General features: G+C 41.3%; 1 protein-coding gene across 1 annotated transcript in view; it reads right to left on the bottom strand.

The window, feature by feature from the left end:
- Dnah11 (dynein axonemal heavy chain 11) overlaps window positions 1-24,610 on the bottom strand; it is a 291,537-nt gene that overhangs the window by 27,616 nt on the left and 239,311 nt on the right. The window contains exons 66-73 of the mRNA XM_028773185.1: window positions 21,535-21,739; window positions 18,363-18,527; window positions 15,627-15,767; window positions 9,475-9,645; window positions 8,679-8,801; window positions 4,345-4,538; window positions 2,713-2,861; window positions 1,761-1,888 (exon numbers count right to left, since the gene is read on the bottom strand). Coding sequence (XP_028629018.1) covers window positions 1,761-1,888; window positions 2,713-2,861; window positions 4,345-4,538; window positions 8,679-8,801; window positions 9,475-9,645; window positions 15,627-15,767; window positions 18,363-18,527; window positions 21,535-21,739 — 1,276 coding nt within the window. The remainder of the gene's footprint in view (window positions 1-1,760; window positions 1,889-2,712; window positions 2,862-4,344; window positions 4,539-8,678; window positions 8,802-9,474; window positions 9,646-15,626; window positions 15,768-18,362; window positions 18,528-21,534; window positions 21,740-24,610) is intronic.

Raw genomic sequence — 24,610 nt, 5'->3', positions numbered from 1 at the left:
ACGCAAATGATGAAAGGGAAGAAGAGAGAGCTACACTCACTTTGTAAGATGCTCTGTGTATTCCTAACATTCTATTTCTTAAATCCCAGCATAGTCAATAAATTTACCCCTCCCTCAAAGACATATCTTCTCTTCTTTTCTTGTTTCTCTCTCTCTCTCTCTCTCTCTCTCATACACACACACACACACACACATACACACACACCATGATTTATTTGCTTATAGTTTCATGAATTACAAATTTGATCTTTCAGTGCTTTTTAACTTATTAGTGCCTACAGTGTGTGTGTGTGTGTGTGTGTGTATCCTAATGCGCATGCGTGTGTGCTTGTATGGTAGAGGTGATTGAGAGTCCAGTCTTTTCCTTCCACGGTGGTTTGTTGGTGCTGAAATCACAGTGTCAGCTTGGTAAGGCAGGTGCCTTTACCCACTGAGCCATCTCATTTTCCCTGCACATGTTTTGATATGGTGATTCCTACATATATGTGATTATTTCCAAAAGGGAGAAAAACGAGAAATAATAACAGCTACAAAAATGGAGGGGGGTCAGATATAGAAGGGAAAGGTAACAGAAGCATTCTTTCAAATCTGTGTTCAAAACGATCTGCTGGTCTGTTCATCTGCAGTACGCACTTTCATTCCAGTGGTGAACACTGAACAGCTGTGCATTCTAGGTTGGACTGTGTCTCCTCCTGAGCAGAGGAGCTGAAGCTGGAATCCGACCTCACAGTATGACCAGATTTACATACAGAGTTCTTTCAAAGGGCAATGAAGGCTAAGTTTGGCAAAACAATACAATACAACAGTGTCTAGGATTAGGTCCAGAAAACCCAAAAGGAAAATCATATTCAGATGGCCACCCTACTTCAGGGACAGAGAACTCAGAAGAAACTAAGACTTCCATCTCAGACTTCCAGCCATCCTAACTGTGAGGAGTTAAGCATATGCTAATTAAGTGAGCCAGCCTGGGATACTCTGGTTGAGGAGTGCTGGAACTTTAATCTAGGAGGAGGAGGAAGACACAAGCCAAGTGCTCAGTTTCTTCTGCATGCTTGCTATTAGCTTATGAGGACAGACCATGTCACACCTAATTGTACCACTCATGAAAGTGAGGGCCACGCACAATAATGAAATCTATTTTGCTATTTCATCTATTTCCTGTATGCTATCTAACTTAAAGTTGATATGATATCTAACTTAAGGGAACAAATGTAATAGTCTAGGCAATGACTTTGAAGTTGGGGACCACAAAGCCTGTGCAGAGATTAGGTAATCCTCATATCTTTAATACCCACCCATTGTGTTCATGAGAAATGATTTTTAGACTTGTTGGGTTCATTCACAAGTCATCTGGTGTACGTATAAGATACTCAGTTGCCATCCCACATCCTATGTAACTGCCTGTCTTGATTGTGAACTCCAGTAAAGTGCTAACTCAACAGTCTGATGGAGGTTGTGTTTGTTTACAGTAACAAGCATTTTGGGGTTGGGTAGAAATTAGTTGACATATACATCCATATTGTATCCCTATGCACATGCAATTTATTAAAGATACACCCACCCCTCGCCTCTTTATCCTACCAAGTAGCACAGCCATCTCTATTAGCCTGCTCATTCTCATCCCTTCTGTATTGTATAGAGGGTCTGCAGATAACTCTGAGCTTGAATAAGGGCCCTGCTCTGCTGGGAAGGGCAGCAGAGCGTGGCCCATCCTGTAGGTTCGCACCCAGGGTATTTTACCATGAAAGTTTCATACTCACCTGAAGGATGACCCAGTGTCCCCCAGTGGCAGCTTTCTCCAGCGCCATTTCCGCCACTAGTTCCTGACCTTGCCCTAGAGATACGTTGTGGAATTTTCCAGAGTCAATCGTAAACCCCAGTCTTCTGCCTGTGGGAGAATTGGGGGTGGAGGGGAAACAAATGTTAACTTGGGAGGGGAGTCTGGAATTTTGTGGTCTAATGTAGGTCTATGGCCACAGCTGTCACCTGATAGGTTACCTTCCTATGGAATTCTAATGACCTCCCTATTGTTTCCAGTGGCATTATTTTGAGCTTTCTCCAGATGCCTCCCTACGTGCATTTTGAAAAGCCCGTGGAAGTCTGGCCCCTTTGGTTTTATGATAATGAAGCTTTTGACATTTTGATAGATGGCAGCATTGTTAGCCAAGCTTTCTAAACTCCTGCAGGAGTAGGAGTTTTTTTCCTCTCAGAGAAAGGAGCAACATGTGGTAGAAATTGCATCCGTTTTGAAGGGATTGGCTCATTGGGTAAATGTACTGGCTCTCACCTTGTGAGGCTGCATTTAAATGGAGCCCAGGCAGGTCACAGCTACATTAACCTGGTATTCCTGGAGCAGGCTGTGGGGGTAGTAATCCAGAGCACAGAGCGAAGGTGCCTCATACAATTGAATAGACTTGCCCTAATGACCATTATTTAGTCACAGGGGGTACAAGATTACATGAGCATGGAGAAAATTGCCCTCTGGCCCTCACACCATCAAAAGGTGGAAAACAGTACAAAAGAACCTTGCATTATGCCAACCAGATGAATGTTCTGTTGGAGAAATGCTCCAGACTACAGGGTTGTTAGCTCTGCATTTTCCGCACACCCAATCTCCAACAAATGGGGCAGGGGAGGGGGCATAACTGAACAGAAAGGGTGGGCTGGAGCTGCAGACAAGAGGGGAGGCTGGTGAGCCTCTTGACTACTCACCAAGCACCTCTAAGTCTTTAAGGGCATCAACACCTGGAGACAGGATGAAGAACACCGGGGTGCTCGGGCTGCTTTCTTCAAATGCTTTACCCAGATCCAATCTAGTCCTCTCCACATACTTTGTGCCTAGCTTCTCTTCGACGAAATTTCTGTTTAAAAAAAGAACATGTAAAACCAGAACACAATGAAAACAACAGCAACCTCCTCCTGACAAATAAAAACCTGAGTTTTTCAACTTGAAAAATGTCACTGCTCCGGTAAACTTCATTTGAGGCACAAGAAAGGAACAAACATGTTTAAGGTAAGAGGTGTCTTAGGAGAACTGCGGGAATTCAAATAGATATATGCAGGCGGTGATCACTGAAACTGCCTCTGACTTGAGACACCGGCATTCGGAAGCCTGCATTGCGTTTTGGGGTCCTCTTCTGAGCACCATCAGCTGTCCGTATTTAGCTCTGTAGCCCCCAAACCTCCTGCCTGCCACATTCCTCCATCACTTATTAACAGTTCATTAGATTTGCCACAGTGCAATTTTCCAGCCTGCTGGGCTTCCCATGAATATACAAATGCTCTTTGGGGTGTTTCTAACAGGGGAGTGCAATTAAGCAGGGGTTATTTCCCCGGTAGCATCAGATCTAGCAGAAAGCAAGTACTGAGAGGCAGAATGAACCTGCAAAGCAGGGTTCCAACAGAAGCCTCTACAGAGGGAAAAATTGGTCAAATGAGACAAAGCAAAGGAAGAGAGCCCCGAGGCACATGGATACAGCGGAAGAAACGGAGCACACGGGATGAAGCTGAGAACTCTTTGGAAGGTGATTTCAAATTAAGAGAAGACTGGTGTGAATTAACAGCGTGTTAGAGGCCAAGAAGGCAGAGGAAAGGGCCCTGTGATGTGTATATAAAAAGATAAAGAGATATGGGATATGTTCTATGGGTGTGTTGAGGTATGGGGAAGGGGATGTTTCAGGGGTCCCATGCCGAGGCATCCCTCACCCCCCCCCCCCAGGGACCAGCTACACAACTGTAGAGTATAGAATAAAGCTCATTCAGGGCATGGGGAGGGGAATTAAGAGGGTAGTAAAGGCAGAGAAAGGCAGAGAGAGGGAGATAATAGAGAAGTAGAGAAGTAGTGGCCAGCCATGGGCACGCGGAGAGATGGGGAAGGGAAGGGGAAAGGGATAGGGGACAGAGGGGGAGCAAGAAGGCAAGAGAGCAGGAAAGGGAGGAGGAGGCAAGCAGCCCCTTTTATAGTGGGCCAGTTACAGGGCCATGAGTGGCTCCGTGAAGGGAGCTTGCTTTTTGTTTGAGAGGTAAAACCTTCAGAGCCAGCGTACAGCCAGTAACAGAGGTGATGGGAATCAATCATCCACGCTCCCGACTGCACCGCTCTGCTGATATCCAGACCTTCCAATGAGTATCAGCCCAGATCCTTATCCCTCAAACTGGATTCAGAATCCAGCTGTTCGGAAGGATGGGCTGAGTCTACATATAAACCAGCTCACCGTTGCGTGGTTAGCCACGTTTAACAGTAGCAGGGATCACAGAAATGAGAATTTAGCGGGATTTCTCCTCAGTCCTAGAACCCAGCATCTTCTGTGTTAATCTGCATTGCTGAAAAAACTCACTGCTCACCTCAGGGCATACGTTATCCTGTCAGGCCGCACCGCTCTCAAAATAATCAATTTCTGAATTAAACTTTTCTTCTTCCATTCTTGCGGTAACTTTTCTTTTTCTGGACACTCAGACTCTACCCATTTCCTCCACTGCTTGGCAGATCCTTCCACATCCCGGTCTAGGCCTCGGAATTCCTCCATGAGAGCGACTGCCTGCAACACAGCATGAGAAACATAATCCCTGCTTTCTTACAGGGGACCCTGTGAACACAGCTCACAGACTAAAACAGACATGGGCAGCTCTCCTATCGCTCTCAAGAGTTCCTGAATGCTTTCCTGTTCTGCGTAGACTGAGGGTCAGTGATAACCTCAGGTCTCTGGCCTTGTTGACCTTGGTCAATGAGAAGCCTTGGTTGATGGGTGGACATGAGTGTCAGTGGTGAGGGTGGGTGGCAGAGCTTCTTTGCCAGCACTTTCTTAACTATGACAAGTTGTCTGTAACTAAGTTCCCTTGCTAAAGACCCCCCCCCAGCGGTTGGCCCCTTCCATTGTCTCACATCTCAGTAATATTTTAGCAAATGCTTTTTCTATTCTTGGTTGACTCTCTTCATAGCCCACCCCTCGTGCTGTCTGTTTTCTGGCAAGACCCTGAGTTACAAAATGTTACAAATCCATAATTCTAACGGGATAATTGAATTAAGAATACAAATTTATAAACTACTGTCTAGGCCAGTGGTTTTCAATCTTCCTAATGCCGTGACCCTTTTATACGGTTCCTCATTTTATGGTGACCTTCCCAACCGTCAAATTATTTTGTTGCTACTTCATAACTGTAATTTTGTTACTGTTATAAGTTGTAATGAAAACATCTGCTATCCAGGATATCTGATATGCAACCCCCAGAGGGGTTGTAACCCACAGGTTGAAAATTACTGATCTAGGAGCTGGATAGATGGCTCAGTGGTTAAGACTATACTGCTTTAGCCTAATACCTGAGTTCAGTCCCCAGCATTCACACTGGACCCCTTAAAGTCACCTGTAAGTCAAGGTTCAGGGGATCCAATGCCCTTTCTGGACTCACTGGGCACTTGCATTAATAGCCACACACACAGACAGACAGACATATACACACATACACACACATACATACACACAGATACATAACATACACATACAAACATACACACATACACACATATACACATACACATATACACACACATACAAACACACATACACACAAAGACACATACACACATACATACACACAAAGACACATACACACATACATACACACAAAGACACATACATACATACATACACACATACACACATACACACATACACACACATGCAAATACACACACATACACAGACACCATACATATACACAGACACACACATACATACACACACATACACACATACAAACACACACATACATACAAACACACACAGACACACACATGCACACATATATACACAGATAGACATATATACATATACACACAAATACACACACACATGCACAGACACACATATACACACATATGCAAACATACATATGCAAACATACACACACATACATATACACCATTCTTTTAAATCTAAAAAGAACTAAATATGCTATAACAATAAAGCACTATTTTCAGTTGTATGGGAGCATTTTCTTCTTAGGACAAAAAACCAGAGCAGAGGTTGCTGTGTGTTGATTGTTATCTAGGGCCTTGGAGATGAAAATCTCTCAACAATAAGATCTCTTGGCAGAGAGACAGAGGAAGGATAACTGGGGCTGAAACATGAGTCAACAACTCAGTTTTGCTTAAACAGTTTATTATTTGTGTATGTGCATATATGTGTGTGGTGTGTGCATATGCATGTGTGCTCATGTATACATATATGTAAATGTGGAAGCCAGAGGCAGATGTTAGATGTCTTTCTCAGTCACTATATCATCACCATCATCATCATCATCATCATCATCATCATCTGTTACAGAATATTTGATCATAGTATGAATCCCAAGATTATGTTGTTTACTGAAAAAGCCTGTTTCCAGTTGTGGTGTGGCTCAGCCTTAACACACATCTTTAATCCCTCTGGCTATAATACAGACACAGCCTTAGTGCCTTATTCCCAAACAATGAAAGTAAAGTTGCTTTGTAGAAGGAAGCACTCGTGTTTCAACCTGATGTTTAATTGAGTGGCAGACAAAGTGATGAATCAGAGAAGGATTTGACAGAACTGGATATGCCCATCTCATCTTATGAAATGAGAGAAGAAAGGGAGGTGACTTAAGAGCGAGCAATGCAGAGGACAGAGGCAGTTTTATTGGGAGAGTTGTACAGAGACAGGTTGCAGAGAGAAAAAAAGCTAGACACAGGTGAAGACATAACAAGCCAGAGAATCAGAAGGAGCCAGAACATTAGAACATATTGACAAATTTAGTTTAAGGCCAAGCAGAACAATTCAGTTAAGGTCTAGGTAAAATATTAAGGCCTAGATGGAATGTTAAGGTCTAGGTAACTGTTACCTGATAGCCTACCATTTTGTGCTGCTATAAATATTATAAGGAAACTTTCTTGTAAGTTGTTTCTGGTATTACTAGGAAACTTTCTCATGCCCAAGTTGATTACATATTCTGTTTTGTCCTGTACCCTTAGAAACCAACCACAATAGAAATTAGTAGATGTGCTTTGTATAGTTACCCACAAAAAGTTTGGACCTGAACCAACCACCCAGCAGTTTTTCCAACATGTGAATATATGCTTTTATGGTATTTGCTTTTATAAGCTGCCTTTAGAATAAACTCTAACATAAGAGACACACCTGCATCAATATAAGAAATTATTTGGAATGAAACTTCCATTTTGAATAGTGGTTGAGTAAAGTTTAAGTTCCCAAGACCTCCCTAAGAACTGACTTCTTTCTTGACAGAAAGAGACATGTATATGGGTAACTGACATCCTGGTTGGCAAATTAAGGCATGAATGTTAGATAAGGCAAATCCCCTGCCACAGTTGAATACCCCAACCAATGGGAGTAGGATAAGTGTACAACACAGACATATTCCTAAGGAAACCCCCTATCCCTAAGTCCTGATTGGTGGAAAAATTTGGGACAGATGTTTGTGGACTTTAGGTGTAAAAGCCCTATAGGGCTTTGATCTTAACTCAATATCACACTTCAGTTCCTGAGTCTGAACCGTGGCCCTGATCTATCAGTCCTGAGGTACATGCTCCACAGACTATCCCCCGTTTGACTGAGATTGGTGTTCTTGTGATTTGTGAGGCAACTACTGGACCCAATACAGTCAGAAGCTAAAAGAAGCCAGTTTGAATCAGTCACTGTAGAGAGGAGTTTTGAGCCAGAACAGTTGAGTTGACCACACAGCCAGAGTTAAGAAAGAGATAGAAATGGTGAATTTATTCAGCAGTAAGTCTCAGAGGTCGAAAACATTCTAGGCTTAGATCAGATTGTATAGAGACTAGAAACTTCCAGGACTAGGCTTAGGTTAGCAGACAGAGGCAGTAAGACTCGGAGACAACAAATGTCACACACTCCATCCTTTTCCTCCTCCTCCTCTTCCTCCTCCTCCTCTTCTTCCTCCTCTTCTTCCTCCTCCTCATTTTCTTCCTCTTCCTCCTCATTAATATTGAGTTTGAGATAGCATTTCTCTGTATAGACCTTGCTGTCACTGTGTAGAACAGGCTGGCCTTGAACTCAAGATCTGCTTGCTTCTGCATCCTGAGGCCTGGGATTAAAGGTATGTGGCACCACCATCTGGCTAGGCAACCTTATTTTTTGATAAAAGGTCTCTTGTTGAATCTGGAGCTTAATCTGCTGGCCAGCAAGCTCCAGGGATCCTCCTGTCCCTGCCTTCCCAGTGCTGGGGTTACAGATGTACCACTACCACACCTGGATTATGTGGGTGCACTTTATCACTAGACCCATCTCTTCAACCCTAGCCTAACCACTTTATAGTAAAAATTAACTACTGTATTGTGATATTTCAAAATCTATTAGAAAAGGTGGAAAACTATAATGTAAGTGAAACAGAACAAAGAAACAAGATTTAACTAAATTAAAAAATGATCTTTTATATCCTTTGATTTTTATCAAAGGTCATGACAGACTTACATAATTACTAATAACTTTTCCTCTCACACATAGACCAAATTCTCCTTTATCTTTGGATAAGAAAGTAGCCAATTGGATAATACAAAGTATCTAGCATGCTTCTACAAAGTAAGTGATGTCTATATCATCTTTATTTTATGAATTGTCTTTCTACCTTAAAGAAACACATTGCTTGAAAAAATGAAGAATTGAGAAAGCAAGTTTGTCATGTACCTTAACAGCGCTCCATGACTGAGCAGTCAGAAAATCAACAGGGCTCGAGTAAGTGTGTTCAACTGTGAACCGAAGCAGGAAGTCCAACTCAAGGGGGTGAATCTCGTTCCTTCTCAACAAGATCTCAAGAGAACACACATGTGCAAAAGGTAAGTTGATTTCCATCAAACTAATGACACTGAAAACTGGAGCATGAGGCTCAGATGGAGCTTCTTTTTTCTTTACTTATTTATTGTGCTAAAGAATTTTAAATTGTATTTTTGAATATATATATATATATATGTATATATATATATATGGAACAAAATATGATGCTTTAATACATGGTTACATTGTAGGATGGTTAGATTAAGCTAATTAGTTTATTACATCATATATTAATCATTTTTGAAATTTACATTTCTAGAAAATCATTAACTTTATACAGAGGGGTACAATGCAGCCTAAAGTAGAAATTCTGTTAGCAACATGGATGAGCCCATGTGAGATTTTTTTTTTTTTTAAGGACTGTAAGAAACTCAGATCTGTACCTCAAAGAACATTTTTGGTAGGACCTAGAAAATTTGTTTATAGAACCTGAGACGATGAACCAAGTATCTTTCGCTGACATTTCTTAGTGGGATGGTTGTCAGTTCCCCAAACCAAAGCATCTTAGGCAAAAGCCAGTCCATGCTCAAGTTCCTTGTCATCGAGAGATTCGAAAAGGCATTTCTGTTTGCCTTTGGAGGAAAATGTGCAATAATCCAAGGTGTCAGACTTGGGTTCCAGGGAAGCTTCAAGTGACTGATGTCCTTACCTGAAAGGCCATCTGGGACAGAAATGTGAGCTTGTCCTTCTCAAACAGGGCTTGGCTGGCATAGAGGAAGGTGGCATGGGTGATGCTCTCTATTAGGGCACAGATGCGCTCCTGAGTATCCTCCACCTTGTCTGTTTGCTCAATGGCTCTGTGGAACAGTGTGTTGAAAGCCTGGAAAGTCAATGTGACTGTTAGTAAAGTCATGCTTGAGTGTCTAGCTAGCCTCAGATACATAAGGGTACAGCTTACACTCTATGGGGGAGAGAGGACAAGGTAGAACTTTTATGAGGCTCACATGAGCTGCTAAAACACTCTGAGAGTTTATGCTGCACAGAAAATGTTCATTCCAGGTTTGATGTCATGATATGAGTGTGTGTGTGTATGTGTGTGCATGTATATGTGTGCATGTATATGTGTGCATGTATATGTGTGCATGTGTGCACACATGTGCACGTACATGCATGCATGTTTGTACATGTGTGCACATATGTACATGTATGCACACATATGTGCATGTGTGTGCATGTGTGTACATGTGTGCATGTATGTGTGTATCTGTGTGCATGTGCATGTGTGCACATGTGTGCATGTATGTGCACCTGTATGTGCATGTGCATGTTTACATGGGTACATGCACATTTGACATGGTCTTCTGTTATTTACCCTGGCTGGCCTGAAACTCACTTTGTAAACAAGGATGAAGTTGAATTTATGTCAATCCTGTTGCCTTTGCCTCCCACATGCTGGGATTATAGGTGAGCGCCACTATGCCTAGTTCATGACCATTATTAAAATGATTCTACAAACTCTATTTGCATTTCCTTTTTAACAACCAGACTATTCTCTATTCTTCCATACATACACTTCAATTTTATTACTTTTGAATTATGTTTGAAATACCTATACAGTTTTACCACTGAAACTATTCTCGTAATTTGTTTTATTTATTATATATATACAACACTCTGCCTGCATGTATGCCTGGAGGCCAGAAGAGGGCACCAGATCTCATCATGGATGGTTATGAGCCACCATGTGGTTGCTGGGAATTTAACTCAGGACCTCTGGAAGAACAGCCAGTGCTCTGAACCTCTGAGCCATCTCTTGACACCCCCCCCCAACTATTTTAAGTGTGTAGTAGTATTAAAATATGTCACCAACTTTAAAACCTTTCATCCTGCAAAACTGAGTCTCTGTACCAACTATCAACCTCCCCCCCAGCCCCCCACCCCGTCCTCAGCATCCACCAGTCTTTTTTGTGTTCATGAGTTCACCTACTCTGGGTGTTTCACGTGAGTGGAGTCAGGCAGTGTTTATCTTTGTGAATGTTTTATTTCCCTCAGGAGTGTGATACACACATCCACACACACACACACACACACACACACACACACACACATATGTATGTATATATATTATATAAATTTCTAGCATATATATGCATATACATGTGTATACATACATAGATATAAATATATATATATATATATATATATATATATATATGCTAGAAAAAAATCTAAAATTGAGCTGTTATCCCTCTCTACTAGCTCATCTCATGCAGACCAAAAGCCCCATCTTTTATTTACATATCAATTCAGTCATTTATTCCTGGTTCATAAATATATATATTTCATGTTCCTCCTTTGGGAAATATTCTCCCTGCCAAGGTTATGGGGACTTGTCCTCTGTCACAGTTAAGGACTCCATGATAATCAGAGGCAGCACGAATCCAGTAGGTGAGGGTGTGTCTAATGTCTCACCAATGCTGAAAACTGAAACCTTCAGGACAGCCCTTAAGGTTATGGGAAAGAACTCAGAAAACATGAGTTCAAACATATAGTTTCCCAGCTACACAAAATATAGTGATGCAATATGAATTATATGTGGGGCTTTGTGGGCCTAGAAAAACAGAGGCACTGTACTATGAGCCAGCTGATAGTCAGCTGATAGTCAGCCAGCTGATGAGTCAGAAAGATACAAAGGCAGGCAGATTCCTGAGTTCAAGATCAGCCTGGGACAGAGCGAATTTAGGTCCAGATATGTTCAGAATAGTAATCTCAGGACTGGATCCCAGCTAAGTTTATTGTTTGTGCTTACAAAGGCAGGCAAATCTGTGAAGTTATTTGCTATGTTAAAAAAAAAGGTACTTGCTGTCCTTTTCCTAAGAGCCAAAGGGCTAAGGTCATAGAATGCTGATATATATGGCTGAATTGATACATAAATAAAAGACAGGGCTTTTGGTCTGCTGAGATGAGCTAGAAGAGAGTGATAGCAGTTTGTTTTTAGAATTTTTCTCTAGCAAGAGCTGAGTTATCTGGAGATCTCTGGAGAGCAAACACAGCTCTTTTAGAATTTTTTTCTAAAAGGATTTCTATCTTTGGTTGGAAAATCCACGGAGAACGAACACATCTCTTTTAGAATTTTCATAGCTCTTTAAGAATTTTTTTCTAACAGAATTTCTGATTTTTGTTGGAAAATCCATGGAGAGCAAACATGACTCTTTCAGATTTTTTTTTTTTTCAAGAAAATCCAAGAAATTTTTTGTAACAGCTTTTCTGACTCTGGTTAGAAAACCCATAATCTATTCAGAGAACTTTTAGAATTCTTTTTCTAGCAAGAGAACTATCTCAAGCAGAAAAAGTTATCTGGAGAGACAGCGGTCTTGAACAGACTACAGAGCCAAGAGCTATCGACAGAGAGCTACCCAGGGAGCCATCTTGAGCAGACTACAAGGCTCTCATCTTGTACCCATGATTTGACTTTGAGTCATTGCATTCAACATTCTCAAACACCCTTCTCCAAACCGAGGCTGGTCCTTGGCACGGATCAATGGACTTGTACACATCTTTCTCTCTCTATGGATACATTTTAAGTATTAGAGCACAGAATGATTTGCTTTATAATACTAGTGTGTGTGTGTGTGTGTGTGTGTGTGTGTAAAATCCTATGCTGTTAGATGCACAAAATAAATCCTGGCCTCACATGCTTGGTAACTCAGCTACTGAGCTATATCCTCAGCCCTCTGTTATTTATTATTACTAACTTTGGTGTTCATATACATGTGTTTGGAAGCTAAGGCAACCTCAGGTGTTATTAATTACACACTTTTTTTTGAGGCGGGGTCTATCACTGGCCTAGAGCTGCCCATTTAGGATATGTTCTCTGGTTAGCATGCTCAAAGGACGCCTGATGCCTGATATGGGTGCTGAGTAGAAAACATTTTTCTGATGGAGCCATCTTCCAGGCCAAGACCCCTTCAACTTTCACCACCCCCAAAAGTCCTAAGTGCTTCCTTAGAGTAATTACTACCACTCTCCCTAACCAGTCCCAGCCCCACAGACCCACCTCGGTTACTGTAGATTAATCTTGACTTTTCTCTAATCTCTCGCACACAAGATTAATTTATATGATGAGCATATAAACCAGTAATCAGTATCCAGAGGCTGCTTCCTAACATAACATTTTATGATAAACAAATTTGTGCACCTGTAGCTCTTTTCTTTTTTTTATATTTTGAGCAATTCCTTTGGATTATTTACAAGCTTTGACATAGAAAATGTCTGTGAGCATTGTGATCAATTTTTGCGTGACTCTTTGTATTCATATTTCTCTTAAGCCCATACTTAGATGAAAAATATGAGGTCACATTGGAACCGTGTCCTGTACTTAGCAGGGAGTCACCAAACTGTCCTCCAAAATAACTTATGAAGCTTCATTTCCCCAGCAATGTGAGGGTGCTGTGGTGCTTTATCACTGCTGATATTTTAGCAGCCCCTACTGGGTATAGAGAAAGACCCTGGGCAAAGAGCAAGACCCTGTCTGCCTTGATTTGCCATTTCTGTAACGACTGTTGAACAGTCTCAAGTTCTCATGAGGCATGCTTTTGTCTTCCTCTGCATGTCTATCTAGCCTGCATCACTGAGTTGTCTGTGTTCTTCATATATCTAACAAATCTTTTCTTAGACACACATATTGTGAGTTTTGATTTTGCTACTCTATAGTTTGTCTTTTCATTTTCCAGTGTCTTATGAGAACTATAAACCTTTTTTTTGTTTTTTTTGTTTTTGTTTTTGTTTTGTTTTGTTTTTTCGAGACAGGGTTTCTCTGTATAGTTCTGGCTGTCCTGGAACAACTCACTCTGTAGACCAGGCTGGCCTCAAACTCAGAAATCCGCCTGCCTCTGCCTCCCAAGTGCTGGGATTAAAGGTGTGCGCCACCACTGCCTGGCAAGAACTATAAACCTTAACTATGATAGGATGAATTTTATTTTTGTAGATCTAATGTATCACTGTTCTAAAGGAGTTTCACTGTGAGATTCATGAGTGCTCTGCAGTTTTCTCGGAATATCTTTGCCCTAGCTGGGCACCTGCTAATCTAGGCAAGCACTACTGGTTTAGCTTTCCTATTCTCCTCATACACTGTTGCTGTTGTGAATTCCAACCATACTGTTCTTGTCAAGGCTTTTATATGCCAGTTACATAAAGTTACACAGTAGGAGGCATGCCAGTTACATAAAGTTACATAGTAGGAGGCATGCCAGTTACATAAAGTTACATAGTAGGAGGCATGTTAGTTACATATAGTCACATAGTAGAAGGCATGCTAGTTACACTCACCTCACTGAACCAACATCTCCAAGGTCTTGAGGTTGCAGATTCAAATCATACCTAACATATGTTCAATTCTGAGTCTTTTGCCACCACACCAGCCATCTGTCTGCTTGAGGCCTTCCTTTGGCTTCTTGTTGCACTGAGAATATAATCTAGATTGCTTAACAGCCTGAGAAGCTCTATAGGATCAAGTCCATTGTGCCTTCCTCTTGGGTTCTGTCTCTTGTAACCTTTACCCTCATACTCATTACCCTCTGGCCAGAGATACAACTTCACAGCCTGGGATCCCCAGTCCTTTTGTGCCTCAAACAGCCCTGGTTACCCAACACTTGTTGGTGGTGAGTCCCTCCTATTTATTACTGTATATATAGTATTTTTAAACTATATGCCTATGTGTTCATTAAAGATATATGTATGTCCACCCATACGTGGAGGTCAGAGGGCTACTTGTGGAATTATTTTTGACTCTTCTACTAGGTATGTCCAGGGGATTGAAATCAGGTTAAGACTTGTTGGTGCTTTGACCTGCTGAGTCAATTACTTAAAAATTTGAAATTAACGTAGTGTTTAAAGTATTGACCATAGCAATGACAGGCATGTCATTTCAAGTGTTTTAAACAACACTTATTCCTTATGGAGAAATAAAAATCAAACCAGAAAATTTTACATAAAGCACACTCAAATAAAGCTACCAGATGTACCACATGGCTGTATGGTAGCTATTTAGATGCTTTTATTATTTAGAAATCTTTATGGTGAGTGTTTGTGGTATTACCTTATGGTGTTTTGAACAAAGTGCAGTTTAGTTGATTCTCTCTCCTTAATCTTATCTCTCTCATCCATGGCACTCCCCTGGTAATCCACCCTCTAGATTGTTTTCCTTTTCAGGGTCCCCTGAGTCCTTTGCCCACCTTTAATGTTTTTATTAAAAAACAAAATGCTTAGGTGTTGATAGCACACACGTTTAGTCCCAGCACTTTGGAGGCAGAGGCAAGTGAATCTCTGAGTTGGAGGCTAGCCTGGTCTACAGAGTGAGTTCCAGGACACCCAGAGCTACACAGAGAAACCCTGTCTTCAAAAGGCAAAAGCAACAAAACAAACAAAAACCAAACTTCACACCCAGTGATGAGCCAACTGCATGATGATGGATCTCATTGAAGATTCCTTTCAAAAGTGACAGCAAGAATTAAAAATCCTTCCCAGAGGCAGAGTGGCATGGCAGACAGAGCCTGGCTTTTGGAGTCAAACAGGCACAAGCTAAAATTCTGGCTCTCATAATCACAGAATGTGAATTTTTGGGTGGTTTGTTTGAACTCTGAAAAGGTTACCTTTTATTTTTTATTTTTGAGGAGGAGAAAACTGAAATGCTTTCTTAGAATGTTTTAGGGAATCTGATACATGTAATAGTTGCTTAAAATGCTTTGCCCCATTCTTCCTCCCCTTCTATCAGGACCGCTGAGATATAAATACCTAATTTCCAGAAAAAGTAAATCAGACTTTCTGGAGTTGTGAGTTTTTTCTTAACCTGTTTGTCATTACCTTCAGAGAAAACTGGTAGACAGGGTTGATTTTCCGGAGGTCACTGATGACAAAATACAGAAGGGAGGCTCTTGCTGCCACTGGTCGGTAGCACTCACGGGTCTCATTGATTTTTCTTTCATTTTCTCTGGCTTCTGTCACCTGTAATGGGATCAAATGACAGCAGTGACTTATCTTTCTGTTTTCTAAACAAATTCCAACAATGGAAGGACTCTCAGGAATATCTGAAATGAACAACTATTACTAGTTGACCTCGATGTTGTGGTCATGTTTGTATTCCCAGTAGCTGGGAGGCTAAGCCAGGAGCACTGCTGTTAGCAATGCTGGTCTGCAATACCACAGTGTGTTCCTTCAAGAACAACCTGCAGTAGAGAGTGAGACCCTGACTCAGTAAATCAAAACAAGCAAAGGAAGTAAAGTTCGTAACAGGTCTGACATCTGTGGACATGAGGGTTGATAAAATTACTAAATTCACGCCAGCGAGATGACCCACGGGTGACAGTGCTTGCCATATAAGTCCAGTGACCTAAGTTAGAACCTGGGATCTCAGGCCAGGGGTAGAAAACCAACTCTGGAGGGTCATCCTCTGACCTCCATACAATGTGGTACATGGGAGCCCATATTGATGTGTGCATATCACACATACATACATAAATACATAGATAATTAATAAATACATACATAAATAATAAATAGCAACATTTAAATAAATTCTTAAAGTCCTATTTTCAAATAACTTGTTTTCACCAACTGCGTTCCACTGTGAAGGGAGAGGGTGCTAGCTGCTTCCGACCCTGTAGATTTAAATGACCTTAATTGTTGTGCCTCTGCAAAATCTGCTTTTGAGTAATGTCACCTTCCTGCCTCCCTTCTCTCGTTCAGGCCTTAATAACCCAGCTATATCACCTCCCAGGGATGGCTCTTAAAAGTCTGCTGGGTCAATTCAGTGCCAATGATTTTATTAGGTAACGAGATCCACAAATGCAGCCAAGGTCAACAGCACCTGCAATAGCCTCAATTCTTAAACAGCCTCTGTATGAGGGCTCCCAGTCATCAAACCCCAACAATACCAGATCTCCATTCTCCATACACTCAAACATTCCCACTATTCTTACTTGTTAGCTTCTGGGCACATTTTCTGAGATGATCTATATCACTATCACTTAATCAGTTTTATTTAAGAGTAAAGAAAAATATAACCTATTTCTAAAACCAAATACAAACCTATTCTTCTCTCTCTCTCTCTCTCTCTCTCTCTCTCTTAAGAATACATGCTGCTGGCCCGCCACAGCTTTAAGTGATAAAATATTTCCTCCTGAACATTTCTGTGGTGTTGACTCATGATGTGTGTGAATGACATACAGGGCAGAGAGTGCTGCGACTTCATGGTGATACATTAAGAAGACAGGAAGTTAACTCGAAGCCTTAATTTACTTAATTGCTCTAATCTTTACTATCTTAGGAGACACCTAGAAAACACTTACTTAAAAGGAGAGAGTAATTTGGGATTCTATTGCCTTGCTTAATTTAAGGCACATATATTGGGTGTATGTCGACACAGCTTCTGCTGAGTAATTAGTGGATTACTTAGTAAGGAGGATATGCCACAAAGCAAATAAGAGTCTAATTCTGATCCAAACTCTGCAATGTTAACAGTGGCCACTTGTGAAAGTCCAAAGTGCACACACCACATGTGGCCCATTGTGATCTATGCTGCTCACTTACTAGGAAGCTGTTCATGGGAAATGGCTAATTGGCTTTTGAAAACTGTCACTTTCCCAGGGTAAATGGTTACTGAGATCCACATGGGGCCATTCCCTGCTTGGTTCTTGCCACCAGAGGCCTGTAAAGAAAACTTCAGCTCCAAAGAGTTCTCTAAAAACTCAATACACTGGGATATCATTTCTTGGAGCTGAACTTTGCCCCTCCTCTAGTTTCTACCGTATAAACCAGTAGGCCTCAACCCTGCTCACACAAGAAATATTAATATAATCGAATTACTGGATCTTTATGGAACTTGAAATACAAATCAAACCATTTCTGTTCTTAATCCTGTACTGGTAACCCAACTACTGAGGGCTGTTTATTAAGTGGCCTAAATTACACAAGTAAACCTGTCTTCTTAGGGGAATCACCAGGCCCTGATTACATTGTGTAAACTGACGTTCCCAGAGGGTGGTGATGATAAGAGTCACACGCATGTTGAGATTCTCCAAGGCCCAAGGGTAGAACTTCCTTAATATGGAGAGTTAAAATGTTTCACACCACAGCCAAATTATCTTTTGTTAAGGGGATCTGCTACCCTTACACAGATACACATGTAAGCAAAACACTAATGTGCATAAGATAAAAATAAATAGAACATTAAAACCTTTAAAATGACTCTTAGCAAACTACTAGCTTCTACCAACTTCAAAACTAAGAATGTCACTAGGTAGTATCTGAGACCTATAGTAGAGTTGCCCTGTTTGGCTATAACCCATCTACCTAATGTGAGCGCCTTGGCTAATCATTTTTTTAATCTGTTATTACAAAAACACCATGAATCTGTTGCCACACTGGTTACAGTATTCGGGGTAACCTGAATCTGTGTCCCCAGGCCATGGTCACTCATAATCTGCTCCACAATAAACTCCTACTTCCTTTGAATGGAGAGCTGCGTTTTGTGTTGTCAACTGTCATCTGTTCCATTCCAGCAGAGCACTGAGCCTGTCAGTGGTTCTCTGCCGCTCTCACCTTGTGCTCTATTTCTGCTGCTGTGGCCTTGGTGGTCTCAAGACGCTCTACCAGGTCCGTGTCATCCAGGAAGCTCCCCTCGGCAGCGGAGAGGCGCAGGAGAAGGTTGTCCTCAAGCTGCCTCAGCTCTATCTTAAAGTCGTTTTGTTGCTTTGTCAAAACCAGCTAACAGGAAATGTTAGGAAAGGTGGTTAAGTGGTTAAGTCTCTCTGCTTTGTTCAGGACAGTTCTCATAATCACGGGAGTCACGGGGGGGGGGGGGCAGCACAAGCGTGCTAAGAAACACAATGGTTAAAAACCATACAGATCACAACTATGAAAAATTATTTAAAAAACTCAGACAGCATGTTAACATTTGGTTAGAGTTCTAAAGGTTTAGAGTGTGGACGCTTATTTAATACCAGCTACCTCTAGGAAGACTCTGTTTAAGAAAATAGAAATTTCTGGCTTATGCTCTGATATTTAAACAGCTTGGGAGAACTATTATGAGGAAGACTTCAAAACAATGAAAGAGCTGTACCAAGAACAGAGGTCCTGGGCCAACTGTCACTAGCAAAACAGGACAGGCAAGTTCAGAGTCACTATCAGAACACTTAAACTGCACCTGGCCTTTGCAGGAGTGTAAAAACCTTCCTGAGTACCCAGGCATGGGGAGCCCTCCCCATTTCTGTTTTCTCACTGGGAGACAGGCCACATTGTTACAGGAAAGACTAAAGAATAAACCACCGTTGCCTAGAGCAGGAGGAAACTCAGGAGAACTGTAATCATTTTGATAGGTTTTATGTACAGAGCCTTCTCTTGCTCTTACCAAAAATCTCACCGTTGGGAAACTAAGCTGACCAAGGAGAAGGGCTAAGAGGTAACTCAACTGCTCTAAGACTTCCAGTCTCACACAGAAAGGCTTTGAAAACCTAGTGGCCAAACTAGCCTGGGACTCAATTGCCACCCTCTGTGGTGTGTTGCCACAGGGGTGGGGGTTAGGGATTGGGTGGTAAAGGCACTCAGCTAGGGATTTGCTCACAGGGTCAGTTTGGGTGCCCAGGCCCTCTGTCTCTCAAAGTTCAGACATGGGTGGCCCATGCCCGGTGCTGTGTGTGCCTCATCTCCCTCTGCCCCCTCTCCTCCCAGCTTCTTCCTGCTCCTTTGCATTATCAAATGTGTATCCTTCAGAACCGTATTGACCAGATCCAGCAGAATGAGAGTGGATGAAAGTGATCCACTTGCATTAAGTAAATGGGTTATAGCAAAACAGGGAAACTCTACTATGTAAGATGCAGGTTTTATTCAAGAAAGGAAGTTTTTGTTTGTTTGTCTGAGACAAATATCTGAAACAACAGAAAGAAAGAAGGGAAGGAAGAGAGAGAGAGAGAGAGAGAGAGAGAGAGAGAGAGAGAGAGAGAGAGAGTAAGCAAACATAATACTGGAGAAAACCGAAGCCTATGGTTCTCAGGCTACAGCAAATATTAAACATGCCAAAGACCCAGCCCTTCAGATAAGACCGGCTACCCAGAGAAACAGAGGAGCTCTCTCACAGGCAAAAGCTTTGTCTGAAAAGACAATATGCCTCTCAGAGTAAGACTCAGGTATGGCTTTGTATCTGCACTGTGATGGTTTATTTATGCACAGCTCAGGGAGTGGCAGGATTAGAAGGTGTGGCCCTGTTGGAGTAGGTTTGTCACTGAGTATGTGGCTTATAAGTCTCTCATTCTAGCTGCCTGGAAGCCACTCTTCCACTAGCAGCTTTCAGATGAAGATGTAGAACTCTCAGGTCCTCCTGCACCATGTCTGCCTGGATGTTGCCATGTTCCTGCCTTGATGATAATGGACTGAACCTCTGAACCTATAAGCCAGCCCCAATTAAATGCTGTCCTTATAATAGTTGCCTTGGTCATGATGTCTGTTCACAGCAGTAAAACACTAAGATAGCTGCCAAGCTACAGAAATATTTTCTGCCAGGGAACAGTGGCCATACTAGCCTGGGACTCCGAAGCATTCTCAACCAGGGACCCCCACAGCCACCACACTTGCCTAGGATGCAGAGAGTACAACATCATCCAAAGAACACAACACCCACTGATCAAAGACAAGATCAGATATCAATGCCAAGAAATACTTCAAATGTCATTATTCCAGATGCCCAAATCTCAGCATAAGACCACAAACAGGAAGACCCAAGACAATATGTTTCCATTAGAATCCAGCAACTCTATTACAGTAGGCCCCGAGAAATTCAATATACCTAAAGCACAAGACAAGGACTTCAAAGCAAGAATTAGGAATATGTTTAAAAACCTTAAAGAGGATTTGAACAAATCCTTTAATGAAGTCTGTGAAGACACAAATGGTGGAATGAAATAATAAAAAAAAAAAAAAATCAAGACACAGAAGTAGAATCCAGCAAAGAAATCAATAAACAAAATCCAAACAGAAATAAAACTGGAAATGAAAATTTTAAGGTGTCAAAACAAAAACAAAACCCTCCAGAGGTCAGTACCTCGCTTGTCTATTGTCAGAGAAGCTGCTTCTCACATTAGATAGAAACTAACACAGGGACGCCCAAATACAGATTGTACAGAAAGTGGGAGACTTTAAAACATTGAGTGCCAAACAGAATGTCTTCATTAAAGCACTCAGGGAACTATGTAGAAGAGGAGGAAGAAAGAGTGTAAGGGCCAGAGATAATGTATGACTCCAGGAAGACAGCGCCTTCCCTGATACAACAGATTATAACTCACAGAGTTGTACATATAACTCACAGAGTCTGGCACCATGCCCAAGGTCTGCACAGGATCAAGGCAGCCGAGATCCTAGCACAAAGAGGAGCGTAGATATGGGGTGCAAGCCCTAACCAAGATGCTATCTTTAATTGATACCCACTGGCGAAGGAAAACCACCAGTTTTTTTCCAATAGAGTTTTTTTGGGCTGGTCTACATTGGTCTGGATTCTCTTATATCTGTTACAAATCAAGAAAATGACAGCTTAAGCTAACTGACAGGTTCCAAGCCTGAGCCCTGGTCCATCTCTGCATGTGGCACAACCCTAGCTACCTGGTATTTCTCAGGAGGAATTTCCTCAGTTTCAGAATCCTACTTCACAGGCAAGCATCTGGCATTGTCATCTGTGCTGAGGGGGTGATAGGTAAGTTCTGGGGGGTGATGCAGTGATATTTACCTTTAGCCTCTCCAAATCTGGCCTTTCGATACTGACCACCTCTGCCAGTAGCTGTCCTTCAAGACCATCTTCTGTGACTGTGAAATTGAGGAGAGTCGTCTGGGCTTGTAATTCTGGCTTGTAGTGTGGGTTTGCCAGTTTTGTGTGTAGGATGAGGCGGAAGTTCTTGTTGAATTCGCATTCTTTATCACCAATCCTGATGTACCTACAGGGGCCACAACACAGACACATAGGAGATCTGTGAGACCATGAGCATGGGAAGGTACCATTCCATTCCTTGATTCTGGTAACACTCCTGACCCAGGTCTAGGGATTCCCAGTTACCCCAGTTTTCCTATGACACAGGATGAACAAAGGATGCCACTAGACCTCTCTCTATCTCTGTATGTGTGAACCAGTAACAGTGTGACCACTCACCATACAATATTGCTCTAACAATCAGCAAAGTGTAGCTTTCACTGTACTTTCTGGGACTAAAGTTTATCAGACATTGCTATTTCCTATAGTGTTTTATTGTTTTCAAAGCATTTTCATGTGAAATCATAGGAAAACACTGCTCTTGTTGAACGATAGAATAAAGCATGCATATGTTGATACACACACACATACATTAACTGTGTCTACACTAAACTATATTACTATGCCATGAATGAAATATTTTACTTGCCAACATATTAAAATACAGACAGACTTATACACACTATGTTATTAAACAATATCTTATTTATTATATTAACATATCATCACCATATTAAATATAGTAACAATATATTAATAGTTGCTTATGTTTCTAAAACTAGGCTATTGAAATACATCTTTAGATTGACTTGTATTTTATAGCTTTTGTCTGGCTTATATTCTCTTGTCTGCTAGAAACTCACTCTGGAGAGTTCTTCAATTCAAGTGACAGAAAGGCAAACAGAAATTGAACCAACCTATAGATGATTCAACATCTCGAACATTTTGCTGAGGTAGCCTGAAAATGCACATAAAAAGTTGAGAGTGCCACTAAACCGAGGAATAACTTCTCATTCTCATTTAATCTTGAATATTGATGAAAATTCTGAAGTCTTTACTATTAAGTCTGTAAAATTTTATTTTTTGAGGTCCCAAGGATTGAACCCATAGCCTCATGCAGGCTAGACAACAGGCACTCTACCACTAAATCCTGTCTCCAGCTCTCTTTTTACCTTTTCATTCTGTGACACATTTCCCTAAGCTGCCCAGGTTGGGCCTTGACCTTGAAATCTCCTGCCTCAGCCTCTTGAGTAAAGGGACTCTAGGCTGCACGGTCAGCACTGCTTTGTGAAACATTTGATTACTGAAATGTTGTGACAATCAATGCCACGCAAAGCCCGAGTTGCTATTAATCTAACAACAGAATGCTATATAACCCAGGAGAGAAAACTATTTACTGCCTGACTTACTGACTTGCAGGTAAGAGGGTATTTACTCAGTTTATTAACATTGGAAAATGAGCACATTCAGAAGAAATGATGGTGTGCCACATCTAGCATCTTTTTCTAAATATTAAAACAAAAATGAGCAGAGATACTCAGGATGCTAAATTGTGTCAATATCTGGGCTGTTGGCTCGGGCTTTTCTGTGACTGCACCTTACAGAGTGACTGTCAAGGGCAGATGGTGATAAAGTACCTCGGACCCACTCACCACTGTTTGGAGGAAGTTTAGAGACAATTTGCTCTAATGTGGAAAGATAATAAAGTTGCTCATTTTCTAGTATCATTTAAGCTTTAACTACCTGGATATGAATTAAGGATCCCAAGGACTGAGTAGACTAGTGACCCAATTTTTGTTTCCACTGAAAAGTAACCTTCCATTTGTAGTAAAAAATCATGACAAGTGTTAGCATCAAAGCTGGAGACAGGACAGCCAGCAGCCCACTTTAGAGACAAGCTTTGTGAAGCTGAAAGGTCATGTCATTTGCTATGTCTGGTTTTGGTTTGTTTGCTTTGTTAGTTCTTTTCCAGGAGGAAAAAGAACCATTATGCCAGCAACCCACTCTTGACTGAGCCAGTGCACACCTTTATACACCTCAAAAAATAAAATTTTTCAGTGTTCCTCCATCTTTTAAAATAAATACAAGAACCGTGTTTGAATGATGAGTATTGACATCCCTGTTGGAATATAAAGAACCTTTACAAGTGGATGGACCAAGGATGCTGGGGTAGACAAAGAAATGATCATGAAGACCTAAGCTCTTGTTTTATAGACTAAGGATCAGACACCACATGTTCACACTGACACACAGTTTCCTGGTGATACCATGCTCATGGATCTATGTACTTATTTATATATCTATGTATCCCTGTATCTATGTAACTATGTATGCATGTATCTATCTGTGTATCTATGTATCCATGTATCTATGTATGCATGTATCTATCTGTGTATCTATGTATCCATGTATCTATTTATGTATCTATGTATCCCTGTATCTATGTATCTATGTATGCATGTATCTATCTGTGTATCTATGTATCCATGTATCTATGTATCTATGTATCTATCTATGTATCCATGTATGTATGTATGTATGTATGTATGTATGTATGTATCTATCTATCTATCTATCTATCTATCTATCTACCTTTCTATCTATCTGTGCCATTCTTTCTTAAATAGAAACTGAATGCCTATACTATGCCAGGTTATCAGAGAGCCTTCTAAGCACAGGGCATCTAGTTATTTCCCAGGCAAATTAGATCTCTGCTTGCACAAATATTAGTTCCTAATAATAGGCATTGTGAGTACAGTATTTTAAGTATCTGTATGTCAGATACCCGCAATATGGCAGGTACATATAAAGTTCAAATATCTACTCAATCAGAAGACAGGCAAAAGAAGGGAAGAGATAGCTCTTCAAAAAGGGGATGTAGGAGGAGCTAAGGTGGAAGGAGTAAGGAGAGGAAAAGGAGGAGAAAGGAAGAGAGGATGAGAAGGAAGAGGAGGAGCTAGGAGAGAGGAAGAGAGAGAGGGGAACACGGAGGCGGGATGTTCACGTGTCTGTAGCAGTCAAAGGTAGTTGGCATATCTAGGTTGGGTATTGGGTTACA

Source organism: Grammomys surdaster, unplaced genomic scaffold (genome assembly GCF_004785775.1).
Source record: "Grammomys surdaster isolate TR1022 unplaced genomic scaffold, NIH_TR_1.0 223, whole genome shotgun sequence".
Classification (NCBI taxonomy): domain Eukaryota; kingdom Metazoa; phylum Chordata; class Mammalia; order Rodentia; family Muridae; genus Grammomys; species Grammomys surdaster.
The sequence above is the reverse complement of the archived record's forward strand: the minus strand, read 5'-3'. Positions and strand labels throughout refer to the sequence as shown.